The sequence below is a fragment of the Hippopotamus amphibius genome, chromosome 6, assembly GCF_030028045.1.
Source record: "Hippopotamus amphibius kiboko isolate mHipAmp2 chromosome 6, mHipAmp2.hap2, whole genome shotgun sequence".
NCBI classification, from domain to species: Eukaryota; Metazoa; Chordata; class Mammalia; order Artiodactyla; family Hippopotamidae; genus Hippopotamus; species Hippopotamus amphibius.
Window position 1 is genome coordinate 85,512,548 of NC_080191.1, and position 15,209 is coordinate 85,527,756.

Consider the following 15,209-nt stretch of genomic DNA (forward strand, 5'->3'; position numbering starts at 1 on the left):
GAAAAAGAATTCAGAGGAATGATAGTAAAAATGATACAAAATCTTTAAAACAAAATAGAGAAAGTACAAGAAACAGTTCATAAGAACTCAGAAAAACAAACAGCAATGGATAACAAAATAACTGAAATTAAAAATACTCTAGATGCTATAACCAGCAGAATGACTGAGGCAGAAGAACGAATAAGTGAGTTGGAAGATGGAATGGGGGAAATAAACGCCACAGAGCAGGAAAAAGATAAAAGAATAAAAAGATTAGAAGACAGTCTCAGAAACCTCAGTGATAACATTAAGTGTACCAACATTCAAATTATAGGCATCCCAGAAGAAGAAGAAAACAAGAAAGGGTCTGAGAAAATATTTGAAGAGGTTATAGTGGAAAACTTCCCTAACATGGGAAAGGAAATAATTAACCAAATCCAAGAAATGCAGAGAGTCCCATACAGAATAAACACAAGGGGAAATACAACAAGGCACATATTAATCAAACTAACGACAATTAAACACAAAGAAAAAATATTAAAAGCAGCAAGAGAAAAGCAACAAATAACGTATAAGGGAAAACCCATAAGGATAACAGCTGACCTCTCTACAGAAACTCTGCAGGCTAGAAGGGAATGGCAGGATATACTGAAAGTCCTGAAAGAGAGAAACCTACAGCCAAGAATACTCTACCCAGCAAGAATCTCATTCAGATTTGAGGGAGAAATCAAAAGCTTTCCAGACAAGCAAAAGTTTAGAGAATTCAGCACCATTAAACCAGCCTTACAACAAGTGCTGAAGGAACTCCTCTAAGTAGGAAACACAAGAAAAGGAAAACACCTACAAATACAAACCCAAAACAATTAAGAAAATGGTAATTGGAACACACATGTCAATAATCATTTTAAACGTAAATGGATTAAATGCTCCAACCAAAAGACACAGACTGGCTGAATGGATACAAAAACAAGACCCTTCTATATGCTGCCTACAAGAAACCCACTTCAGACCAAGGGATACATATAGACTGAAAGTAAAGGGATGGAAAAAGATAATCCATGCAAATGGAAGTCCAAAGAAAGCTGGAGTAGCAATACTCATATCAGACAAATTAGACTTTAAAGACTATTACAAGAGACAAGGAAGGACACTACATACAGATCAAGGGATCCATTCAAGAAGAACATATCACAATGGTAAATATCTATGTCCCCAATATAGGAGCACCTCAATACGTAAGGCAAATGCTAATAGCTATAAAAGGGGACATCGACAGGAACACAATAATAGTGGGAGACTTGAACACCCCACTTACATCAATGGACAGATCATCCACACAGAAAATAAATAAAGACACACAAGCTTTAAATGACACATTAGACCATCTCGACTTCATTGATATTTATAGGACATTCCATCCAAAAACGACAGACTACACTTTCTTCTCCAGTGCACACGGAACATTTTCCAGGATAGATCACATCTTGGGTCACAAATCAAACCTCAGCAAATTCAAGAAAATTGAAATCATATCAAGCATCTTCTCAGACCACAACGCCATGAGACTAGATATCAATTACAGGAAAAAAACTGCAGAAAATAAAAACACATGGAGGCTAAACAATTCATTCTTAAACAACCAAGAAGTCACTAAAGAAATCAAAGAGGAAATCAAAAAATATATAGAAACAAACGACAATGAAGACACAACAACCCAAAACCTATGGGATGCAGCAAAAGCAGTTCTAAGAGGGAAGTTTAAAGCAATACACTCCTACCTTAAGAAACAAGAAAATTATCGAATAAACAACCTAACCTTACACCTAAAACAACTAGAGAAAGAAGAACAAAGAAACCCCAAAGTGAGCAGAAGGAAAGAAATCATAAAGATCAGAGCAGAAATAAATGAAAAAGAAAGGAAGGAAGCCATAGCAAAAATTAATAAAAGTAAAAGCTGGTTCTTTGAGAAGATTAACAAAATTGATAAACCATTAGCCAGACTCATCAAGAAAAAAAGGGAGAAGATGCAAATCAACAGAATTAGAAATGAAAAAGGAGAAGTCACAACGGACACCTCAGAAATACAAACGATCATGAGAGACTACTACAAGCAACTATATGCCAATAAATTGGATAACCTGGAAGAAATGGATAAATTCTTAGAAAAATACAATCTTCCAAGACTGAACCAGGAAGAAATAGAAACCATGAACAGACCAATCACAAGTACGGAAATTGAGGCAGTGATTAAAAATCTCCCAACACACAAAAGCCCAGGACCAGATGGGTTCACGGGCGAATTCTATCAAACATTTCGAGAAGAGCTAACACCTATCCTTCTCAAACTCTTCCAAAATATTGCAGAAGGCGGAGCACTCCCAAACTCATTCTACGAGGCCACCATCACCCTGATACCAAAACCAGGAAAAGATGTCACAAAAAAAGAAAACTACAGACCAATATCACTGATGAATATAGATGCAAAAATCCTCAACAAAATACTAGCTAACAGAATCCAACAGCACATTAAAAAAATCATACACCACGATCAAGTGGGGATTATCCCTGGGATACAGGGATTCTTCAATATACACAAATCAATCAACGTGATACATCATATCAACAAATTGAAGGATAAAAACCATATGATCATTTCAATAGATGCAGAAAAAGCTTTTGACAAAGTTCAACATCCATTTATGATAAAAGCTCTCCAGAAAATGGGCATAGAAGGAAATTACCTCAATATAATAAAAGCCACATACGAGAAACCAGAAGCGAACATCAGTCTAAATGGGGAAAAACTGAAAGAATTTCCTCTAAGAACAGGAACAAGACAAGGGTGTCCACTCTCACCATTATTATTCAACATAGTTTTGGAAGTTTTAGCCACAGCAATCAGAGAAGAAAAAGAAATAAAAGGAATCCAAATTGGAAAAGAAGAAGTAAAATTGGCACTCTTTGCAGATGACATAATGTTTTATATAGAAAACCCTAAAGACTCTACCAGAAAACTGCTAGCACTAATTGATGAGTTTAGTAAAGTAGCAGGATACAAAATTAATGCACAGAAATCTCTTGCATTCCTATACACTAACAACGGAAGAGCAGAAAGAGAAATTAAGGAAACACTCCCATTCACCATTGCAACAAAAAGAATAAAATACCTAGGAATAAACCTGCCTAAGGAGGCAAAAGATCTGTATGCAGAAAACTTTAAGACATTGATGAAAGAAATCAAAGACGACACAAACAGATGGAGGGACATACCATGTTCCTGGATTGGAAGAATCAACATCGTGAAAATGACTGTACTACCCAAAGCAATTTACAGATTCAATGCAATCCCCATCAAATTACCAATGGCATTTTTCGCAGAACTAGAGCAAGAAATCCTATGATTTGTATGGAAACACAAAAGACCCTGAATAGCCAAAGCAATCTTGAGAAGGAAAAATGGAGTTGGTGGAATCAGGGTTCCTGACTTCAAACTATACTACAAGGCCATAGTGATCAAGACAGTATGGTACTGGCACAAAAATAGAAAGGAAGGTCAATGGAATAGAATAGAGAACTCAGAAGTAAGCCCAAACACATATGGGCACCTTATCTTTGACAAAGGAGGCACGAGTATACAGTGGAAAAAAGACAGCCTCTTCAATAAGTGGTGCTGGGAAATTTGGACAGCAACATGTAAAAGAATGAAATTAGAACACTTCCTAACACCATACACAAAAATAAACTCCAAATGGATTAAAGACCTACATGGAAGGCCAGACACTATAAAACTCCTAGAGGAAAACATAAGCAGAACACTCTATGACATCCATCAAAGCAAGATCCTTTTTGACCCACCTCCTAGAATCATGGAAATCAAATCAAGAATAAGCAAATGGGACCTCATGAAACTTAAAAGCTTTTGCACAGTGAAAGAAACCATAAACAAGACTAGAAGGCAACGCTCAGAATGGGAAAAAATAATTGCCTGTGAAACAACAGACAAAGGATTAACCTCCAAAATATACAAGCAGCTCATGAAGCTTCATACCAAAAAAGCAAATAACCCAATCCACAAATGGGCAGATGACCTAAATAGACATTTCTCCAAAGAAGACATACAGATGGCCAACACACACATGAAAAGATGCTCAACATCACTCATCATCAGAGAAATGCAAGTCAAAGCCACAATGAGGTATCACCTCACACCGATCAGAATGGCCATCATCAAAAATCTGGAAACAACAAATGTTGGAGAGAGTGTGGAGAAAAGGGAACTCTCCTGCACTGTTGGTGGGAATGTAAGTTGGTACAGCCGCTATGGAAAACAATTTGGAGGTTCCTTAAAAAAACTACAAATAGAACTACTATATGATCCAGTAATCCCACTCCTGGGCATATACCCAAAGAAAACCATAATCCCAAAAGAAACATGTACCATAATGTATATTGCAGCACTATTTACAATAGCCAGGACATGGAAGCAACCTAAATGCCCATCAACAAATGAATGGATAAAGAAGATGTGGCATATATATACAATGGAATATTACTCCGTTATAAAAAGGGATGAGATGGAGCTATATGTCATGAGGTGGATAGACCTAGATTCTGTCATACAGAGTGAAGTGTGTCAGAAAGAGAAAGACAAATATTGTATGCTAACTCACATATACGAAATCTAAAAATGGTACTGATGAAGTCAGTGACAAGACAAGAACAAGGACGCAGATGCAGAGAATGGACTGGAGAACTCAAGGTTTGAGAGGGTGGGGGGTGAAGGGGAAGCTGAGACGAAGCGAGAGAGTAGCACAGACATATATATACTACCAACTGTAAAATAGATAGCCAGTGGGAAGTTGTTGTATAACAAAGGGAGTTCAACTGGAGGATGAAAAATGCCTTAGAGGACTGGGATGGGGAGGGTGGGGGGGTCTCGAGGGAGGGTGGGGGGGCATCGAGGGAGGGAGGGAATATGGGGATATGTGTATAAAAACAGATGATTGAACTTGGTGTACCCCCCAAAAAAATAATAAAAGAAAAAAGAAAATAACAGAAAAAAAAAAGTGTTGACAAGGTTGTGGAGAAATCGGAAGCCTTCTGCCCTGTGGTAGGAATATAGAATGGAGTAGTTGCTATGGAAAACACTATGCAGCGTCTTCAAAAAATCAAAAATATAATTACCATATTATCCAGAAATCCCACTCCTAGGTACATATGCCAAAAAATTGAACTGAGGACTTCATCAAAGTCATTAAGCTGAATACATTCACTTTTAAAATTTAAATTAACTGATGTGACATAAATCACAGCAAGATCTATTTTGACCCACCTCCTAGAGTAATGGAAATAAAACCAAAAATAAGTAAGTAGGGACTTCCCTGGTTGCCTAGTGGTTAAGAATATTCCTGCCAATGCAAGGGACACAGGTTCGATCCCTGGGCTGGGAAGATTCCACATGCGGCAGAACAACTAAGCCCGTGCACCACAACTAGTGAGCCTGTGCTCTAGAGCCTGCGAGCCACAACTTTTGAGGCCCTGTGCCACAACTACTGAACCCCATGCACCTACAGTCTGTGCTCCACAACAAGAGAAGCCACCACAATGAGAAGCCCACACACCACAATGAAAAGTAGCCCCTGCTCGCCACAACTAAAGAAAGCCTGTGCACACCAATGAAGACCCAACACAGCCAATAAATAAATTAATTAAATAAATAAACAAACAAACAAATAAATAAGTGGGACCTAATGAAACTTAAAAGCTTTTGCACAGCAAAGGAAACTATAAACAAGACGAAATGACAACCCTCAGAATGGGAGAAAATATTTGCAAATGAATCAACAGACAAAGCATTAATCTCCAAAATATATAAATAGTGCATGCCTCTCAATATCAAAAAAACAAACAATCCAATCAAAAAATGGACAGAAGACCTAAACAGGTATTTTTCCAAAATACAGATGGCCAAGAGGTACATGAAAAGCTGCTCAACATCACTAATTATTAGAGAAATGCAAATCAAAACTACAATGAGGTATCACCTCACATTGGTTAGAATGGGCATCATCAGAAAATCTACAAACAGTAAATGCTGGAGAGGGTGTGGAGAAAAGGGAACCCTCTTGCCCTGTTGGTGGGAATGTAAATTGATACAGCCACTATGGAGAACAGTATGGAGGTTCCTTGAAAAACTAAAAATAGAATTACCATATGACCCAGCAATCCCACTACTGGGCATATACCCAGAGAAAATCATAATTCAAAAAGACACATGCACCCCAATGTTCATTGCAGCACTGTTTATAATAGCCAGGTCATGGAAGCAACCCAAATGTCCATCAACAGATGAATGGATAAAGAAGATGTGGTACATATACACAATGCAATATTACTCAGCCATAAAAATGAATGAAATTGGAACAATTGTAGAGATATGGATGGACCTAGAGACTGTCATATAGAGTGAAGTGAGTCATAAAGAGGAAAACAAATATAGTATATTAACACATATATGCATAATCTAGAAAAATGGTACAGATCAACCAGTTTGCAAGGCAGAAATAGAGATACAGTTGTAGAGAACAAACATGTGGACACCAACGGGGAAAAGCGGGGGGGAGGAGGTGTGGTTTGGGGTGGGATGAATTGGGAGATTGGAATTGCCATATATACATTACTAATAAGAAAAAAATATCAAATTGTACATTTTAAATATATGCAGTTTATTTTATGGCAATTACATCTCAATAAAAGTTCTTAAAAATTAAAATAAAGTTAGCTGATAGCTGCTACAAGTAGGGTTGGGCTAACTTAGAACTTTGAAAACTAAGGAGAATTTCAAGTTAGATTTGCTGAGGTAGATAACACCTAGACCCACAATGAAGCTAATAGATCAGGGATTTAAATTCACTTTCAAACATATAGCCAAATTAAACTCAGATTTTTGTAAATAATGTACTGACTATGCAATATTACAAAATTTTATAGTGTTAGTCATGCAAATTTGGATAACTTTAATTTCTAATGTTCTAAGCATAGGTCATTGTAAAAAGATACAGAGTATCACAAAACTACAATATTTCATTGCAAATTCAGAAGGAAGAGGCACAGTTCAATGTCTGGTCCTCAAACTGAAGAACACGTGCCCTTGAGGGAAATCAGTACTCCAGGTCCAGTGCTTTCAGGATGTATTGGTATAAAAGTGATTGAACTAGAGACTGTCATACAGAATGAAGTAAGTCAGAAAGAGAAAAACAAATATTGTATATTAATAATCATATTAATCACATATATGTAGAATCTAGAAAAATGGTACAGATGAACCTATTTGCAAAGCAGATACAGAAACATTGATGTAGAGAACAAATGTATGGACACCAAGTGGGGAAAATAGGGATGGGATGAATTGGGAGATTGAGATTGACATATATATACTACTACATATAAAATAGATAGCTACTGAGAACCTACTGTATAGCACAGGTAACTCTACTCAATGCTCTGTGGTGACCTAAATGCGAAGGAAATCCAAAAAATTGGGGATATATGTATATGTATAGCTGATTCACTTTGCAGAAACTAACACAACATTGTAAAGCAACTGTACTCCAATAAAAATTTTTTTAAGTGATTATGTTTCACTTTTCTATTATTTCCAATATTTTCTAGTTCAATTACTTTTCCTGTTTGCCTTTAATTCCTATAATATTGGGAACTCAAATGGGTTCCATTTCCTAAATGTGAAAAAAAATAGCATCACTTATTTTTTACTAGGTTGGTGCAATTGACAGCAAATTCATGTGATTTTGCATTATTGACATTTTTTTTTCCTTTTTAGAAGATAGTTTTCATGTTACTGGCTTATGAGAACATTGGGGTGTTTTTTTTTTTTTTGTATGTTTGTTTGTTTATTTATTTATTTATTTATGGTTCATCTATATTTTTCCTGACACTATAATACTGTGGTGTAACTTGTACATAATTTTAATTAGATCCTTTGCAATATCTTGAGTGTTAATAGCAACATTAATGTGCCCTTTTTTTTTCCTTTTTTTTTAATAGGACTATATGATACATTGCTACAGTGGCCTTGCTGTATCAATGACAATGCATTTTTAAAGTCTCCTGGAATTACCAAACTGTCCTCCTCAAAGGTATTACATTTAAAATCCTCACCAGCATTAAGTGAGAACTCACCTGGCTGTGGGTAGTAATTAGTTCCCTAATGTGAATGGGGCCTGTGTGGGTGGTCACAGCTACCCTCAAAAGGACCCCCAGTCCTTGGCTGGCCAGCTTTCATCTATCAGCCTCAGGCCTTGGTGTCCATAGCCTGTGTTGGGGCCACCAAGCTGACCCCAAGCACCTTGAGTTGCCCACATACGGTCACCTCCTCCTGGGTCTTTCAAGATTTTCTGCGGATGATATGTGTGTATTCAAGTGAATGTAGAAATTAAGGAATTTTTACTGCTTCAAGGAGTAGATATGAGCATCACAGAGGCAGCAAGACAGTGGAAGAGTCCTGGTTTTGGAAGACCAAAGACTTGAGATGGTTTAGAACCCAGCCACTTACTGCACATATCATCTTGGGCCAGTCAGTGAGGTAATAAGTCTCTCGTCAGTAGAATCAGAGTCTGGATGGCACAACCTTTGAAGGGCTTGCAGCACTACTGTCCATGGGCTCTGTGCACCTCTCTATAAGACATTATTCTGAAGAACATAATTGGGAGGCTGAGAATAGCCCTTATTTAGTTTGGACTTGAGTAGAAAACATTTCCTTCAGGTGAAAGCACAATTTGAATCTACTTAATTGTAAAAGGAAACACAGTCCTACGGTAAAATTGAAATTGCAGCTTGAAGAACAGTTGAATGCATATTAGGGCAAGAGAAGAAAAAGAAATATCTAAGTGAAAGAGCTGACATGCTGTTATTTCTGTCTTTGTAGGAAAGAAAATTTCTAAATTATATCTATTCAAGTTCTCCTTCTTGGTCCCCGTGAGAGAAATTATACAAAGTATTGTTTTAAAAATATTGTATCAAAATGTAAAATTTCTGGAGACTTTACACCAAGCCTGACATTATTCTGTGTATGGGAAACTTGGCTACAAAATATTCAACAGATAATTATTAGTAAAACAATCACAGAAGAAAATGTGTCACGAAAATTTGGTAAGTAATAACTAAACATATAGAGCAAATTTGTATATTTTTTTCATGTTGAATAAGAAAATATTTCCTTTTCTATTGGGTTCAATTCACACAGTCGAATTTTACAGTAGAACAACAGAATATATGTATTTTATTCCTCTGTTCCTAAAATATTTTAATAGTGTAAACACTAAACTTCTAAGTACTGCATTTTTTTAAATAAATTTATTTGTTTATCTATTTATTGGCTGTGTTGGGTCTTCATTGCTGCACACGGGCTTTCTCTAGTTGTGGAGAGCAGGGGATACTCCTCATTGCAGTGCACTCACTTCTCATTGTGGTGGCTTCTCTTGTTGCAAAGCACAGGCTCTAGGCGCATGGGCTTCAGTAGTTGTGGGATGTGGGCTCAATAATTGTGGCTCATGGGCTCTAGAGTGTAGGCTCTATAGTTGTGGTTCATGGGCTTAGTTGCTCTGTGGCATATGGGATCTTCCTGGAGCAAGGATTGAATCTGTGTCCCCTGCATTGGCAGATGGATTCTTAACCACTCTGCCACCAGGGAAGCCCCAATGTACCTCATTTTTTAAAAATGGCTTATATAGAATATTTTATCAGATAAGACAATTATTCTAGTAAACATTTCTTGGACCTTTACTATTTATTAAGCAGTTCTAGGAGTTTTGACAATAGAGGAGATTTAGAAGCTTTAAGACTGTTCAGTGAGAGGGTTGTTGCTTAGTAAATGTTTGTTAAGGGACTATAAAACAAAGACATCACCTTTGAACTTTGAAAGGCTTATTCTACTCACTAAACTTTCTGGAACAACAACTTTTTGGAAAGGAAAAAAAAAAAGTAAGGTGAGATTGCTTAGTGGTTACCTTATTTTACAGTATGAAATAAAAGAAAATGAGAAATAAATGCTAATATTTCACCTTTCAAATAGTGCCTAAACAAACTTTTCACGCTGAGCATTTTATTGTGATTATTTCTAATGAATCTAAAGGTGAACATTGTTTTCCTATAGTCATTTACCTAATTATTTTATACTTAGAAAGTCTGAGTGGGTATACATATTCATAATTCTTATGCAAAGTTCTTAATAAGAACTTCAAGCTAAAAAAAACATGTCAGAATGCCACAATCCTACAATTTTACTGAAATAAAGACAGGGAATGTTTGAAGTTAAAAAGAACCTTTGAGTCCAACCCCACGATTTATAAAAAGTTAGTGACTTTCCCAAAGGCTAATCTGAGTCTGTTTGTGTCCCAGGTAAGTACTAGGGGTGCAGCTCTTGGCTTTTCCCAGTTTTACCTGTTAAACCGCCTACTATGGTGCCATTAATCCACCCACAAGTAACCACTACATCTGCAATAATTTAAAAAATGTTGAAACACTTTGTCTTTTTTTACAAAAAGGCTGACATCCCTAGATAAATTTCTAATTCCCTTGACTGTATAGATTTATGAAACTTGGAATAACCTGACTTGGCGTAGGTGAGCGAGTTCTATGGTGTTATTCAAAATAAGACTAATCACAATGAAACTCTGTTAAACACACAGCAGGGAAACTAATTCACAATCTAAAACATTTCATGTTGAATATTTTATTTGCATTCACTATATCCCTCTGCAGCAAATAAAATGAATGTTGCACATAAAGGTGCTTCTATTTTGAAGTTGAACTGAAGGCAGATGATGACTGAGTGACTGAGCAAGTTTATAAATTTCCTGTTATGTTAAATTGAAATTAAAACCCAAGTCATCTGCTTTTGAGTTAGTGCCTAGTCTAGAATTCTTGTCAAGATTAGCTTTACATAAACGAACTCCCAGTGGAAATAAGGGTCTGACTTTGAGTATCTGGGTACTTTTAACTTTAGTAGCACATTTCTCCCCAAATAAACATCACACACAGCAACAGAGGCAGTATAACTATAAATCAGTGCTAGCTGTCAGTAACCATACAGACCAATGTGTTTTAATAAAACCCATGGCAACGCTGAGAGTAAACGTTATTAGCTTTGAAAATGTATTAGTGGATTAAAACTGAACACAAACCTATTCAAATTCAGAAAGCCCAAATTCCATCCAGAAGCGAGTTAAAGAAAGCTAGATTTCCCAGAGTTGTCCCTGTGCTTGAAACATCCCTCTGGGTGACTCACCAACTATAATAATAATTCGCTACACATAGATTTTCTCCAAATAATCATGAGTAGTCACTGCAGCTGTTGTTGCTTCCTCAGGAGGCCTTTTTCTGCTGGACTGAACTCTAATTGTTTTTATTTATTAGACCATTTGTTATGTCCCTGGTATAACTGTACACATCATTCGCAGTCTCTCCTCTCAAAAAACTTAAAGCTTTATTCATGAGGGTGTGAGTAAGTGCTCACAGCCCTGCGGGTGTATTTAACTAAAATACAGCTTGGTCTCAGTCCTCCACAGTGAGGTGGAGGAGGGGAAACAGGTCACCAAGAGTGAGAACAACACCATCCAGAGAGATGTGTATCATGTTTCCTGAACGATCTGGTAAAATACTAAGACAGTAGAACAAATGCATCAAGTTGGTAGAATTACTATTTGTAATTGTTTCTTTTTAAGGTCTGGGAGGAAAGAAATCAATGGATTTCTTCCAAAATTAGTCCTTTGATTGAACAACAGCATTTTTTCTTAACGTAACTGTAATTGAATATTTATCTAGAAGGAAATTGAGATCTTGTGCAGATGAACAAACTGTGTATTCCTAGGCATTGTGACACTCCTTTAATTTCATGTAATGCTGATGAACAGTACCATTAAGCACAAATAAAAGGAGAAGACGGATTAATTTTAAAACGATCCATTCCATTATAGAGCCTTGAGGTTTTCTTTTTCTCACTTTTTCTTCCCTCCCTCTTAAGGCAAGTCATGATTAGTTACAAAAGAATTACGGAGCTATAATCAGGAACCAAAATCGTCCTTCCTAGTTGCTTTCACTGCACAATATGCTAATAAGCTGTTCATTAAATTGGTATTTTCTATTTCATTTAAGAAAAAAGCCCTTTGTATTACCAAAGCTTGTTTGACTATATTCATAGAATGAGCTATAATCACATTTTTGGAATAATTTACAGAGATTACAACAGCTTATTACTTTGTAGCTTACCTCAGAGTGGGCAAAATTAGATCTAAGTTTTTGTACAGGACTGCTCCAAGAACAAAGACCGATGATTCATCTAATTCTATAAAGAATAAAATTTTAGAATATTAGCAAAACAGCAAGAAAAATACTATGTCTTATAAAACCTTTATCTCCTAATTACAAGGGGATTCCAGTCTTTGCTGATGCAAAGCCAGATATAAGAAATGCTTCTTAACCATTCTGGGCAAGTGAGCCCACACACTGTCTGCATTAACTGTGGCTCCGGAAGGTGTGTTTTCAGTGGCTTTGTGTCATGAAGTAACCTTCCTTCAGGCTGAGACAAGAAGCAGCTGTAGTTGTGGCTAAGGAGTTTAAATTCCCAATGATGTCCGGGAGAGCCAGTTCTCTTTTGGAGCTCTCAGTTAAAATGTCCAAATTTCCAAGGTAAGAATTAAAACCACAATGTCACTATTGAAAAGGGCCATTAAGTTTTAGATGCTACTGAAGATGTTCCTAAAACATTTTTTTCTTAGGTTTGTTTTTAGATACCAATTTTTTTTTTAAGTGAGGCAGAAATAATTACGTTGCATGGAACAGAAAACCCAACACATTTCAATACCTAAACTTAAAATCTTAGGCCACATGCTTTACACTGGGATGAGACTGTCAACACTGAAATTTGACCATGACAAGCTCGGGTCTATAATTTGCATTTGTAATTCTTTTCCATTTTAATAGATTCTTTCCTCAAGTAAATTCAGATTTAAAGCCCAAATTAGCTTTCCTATAGTTACAAAATCAGTTTAGAGTCATGAGTGCAGACTGTTTCCTAAATTGCTTAACATATGGGAATTTATACCTAGCGCATTATTAAATTGAAATTATAAATTTTTTGCTCGAGGCTTAAATTACTTCATATACTTACCTTTTGATGATATGGGAGTAAAGATGCTCTTTGGAATGACCACCCTGTCTTCTGAGTTCCTTGCCCAGTCAACCATGCCCTTCCGTCCTTTCATTGGGAAGTTGATGTCTGTTAGAACAGAGGCCGCAGGAAGCTTCTGAATGCTAGCCACTATTAAAAAGAAGTAACGATGTCAACTAAAATCTTTCAGTATCATCAAAATTGATCAAATTAAACCTTGCAGTATATTCAAAATAAAATTTCTAGTCCAAATGATATTTATCAGGGCTATAAAACATACTTATTCCTTAATATTAGATGATATTCATTAAGGCTGCTGATTTTTACTTATTAAATTGGTTTCTGTGGCTTTCAGCAGGAATCATACAGTGATGGTCAGTGGCTGGGTGGACAGTTTGAGAGCACTGACAGGTGCGGCCATCCCGGCTGTTCATGCTTAACCTCCATTCTGATTATTAGAAACCCATACTGTATTTTTTGTTAAATATTTTCATTAACATGCTTGATTCATAGACTGACATTTTCATTTAAATCTTAACTTTGTCTTCATAACAAGTTTTCTGTGCCTACCTCTAAACATTGTCTTTGGAAAACATATTTTGTAAATTAGATGGGGTACCATGAAGACATGAAAAACAAACATTGCTCTGGGAGACAGAACTGTCAGAATTCAAATAATGAAGCACCAATAATAATTCCATAACCACAGAGACAATATGCAGAAATGTTTAACAAATGGAATAGAAATAAGAAACAATTCTTAAAATGTACAGCCACGGGCTTCCTAGGTGGCACAGTGGTTGAGAATCTGCCTGCCAATGCAGGGGACACAGGTTCGAGCCCTGCTCCAGCAAGATCCCACATGCCGTGGATCAACTAAGCCCATGTGCCACAAGTACTGAGCCTGCACTTTAGAGCCTGTGAACCACAACAATTGAGGCCATGTACTGCAACTACTGAAGCCCAAGCACCTAGAGCCCGTGCTCTGCAACAAGGGAAGCCATGGCAATGAGGAGCCCGCACACCACAACGAAGAGTAGCCCCCACTCACCGCAACTAAAAAGAAAGCCCATGCACAGCAAAAAAGACCCAACATAGCCAATAAAATAAATAAATACATTTATTTAAAAAAATGTGCAGCTACAATTGAAAGTGGTAATTGTATATATGTGAATGGAGAATTCTGTCTTTACTTACAGTAAGTATTTTAATATATTGAGAAAATTAACGAATGATATGTTTGGTAATGCCTGAATATATACTTACTATGTATACTATATATATACATACATATATAACACACACACACGTATGTGTAACTGCTTGTAACAAAACTATGATAGTAAACACTCAAGACTTCTCGATTGCATACACTTTCAGTTAAGAAATGTAATCTGTATAGCTTTTACATAGGTCCATACTTGTTCCACATTCAAGTTTCAGGTGTTCCATGGAAGATTTAAATGGAAAGATGATGAGGATACTCTAAAAGCTATCACAATAGGGAAGCTGAAGTAAGAAACCATTAGGCTCCTCATAAGTGGATTTCATTCAGAAGAAACTTGTAATTTAAACAAGAGAGGATGAAAATTAAGAATTTAACAATATTAGTTTTATAAATATATTACTGCACCACTAGCTTAGTTGCAAATTATATTGGTTATGTATTACCATACTTTATTAAAGCTCTTTCAGGCTATGATATACATCCATTATCAGCACAGGATAGAATTTCATTTACCTGTAACTTGACATAATAAACTTAAAAAAGGATTTTGTAACTACACATTGAAGGAAAGAGGGTGCTGGGTAACACATAAATTGTTACTAATGCGAAATGCTGTTTCTGGATAACATCTCAAATTATTTTTATTTCTTTAACAATTCAAACAACATAGTCTCTGTTGTCCACAAATAACCCATTTTGTGTGTCCTAAAGGGCCCAAAGCCTCCAGTGCATAGAGATGGACAGATCAGCACATTGGTGGCACACTTTTTCTTATGGGTCCTGCAAGATTTATCCAACATGCAAAACTAAGTGCAT

The 15,209-nt window shown here is 36.4% G+C and overlaps 1 protein-coding gene across 1 annotated transcript in view; it reads right to left on the reverse strand.

The window, feature by feature from the left end:
* The window catches only part of ADGRB3 (adhesion G protein-coupled receptor B3), a 751,391-nt gene that overhangs the window by 336,832 nt on the left and 399,350 nt on the right, over positions 1-15,209 (reverse strand). The window contains exons 12-13 of the mRNA XM_057740064.1: positions 13,166-13,315; positions 12,265-12,340 (exon numbers count right to left, since the gene is read on the reverse strand). Coding sequence (XP_057596047.1) covers positions 12,265-12,340; positions 13,166-13,315 — 226 coding nt within the window. The remainder of the gene's footprint in view (positions 1-12,264; positions 12,341-13,165; positions 13,316-15,209) is intronic.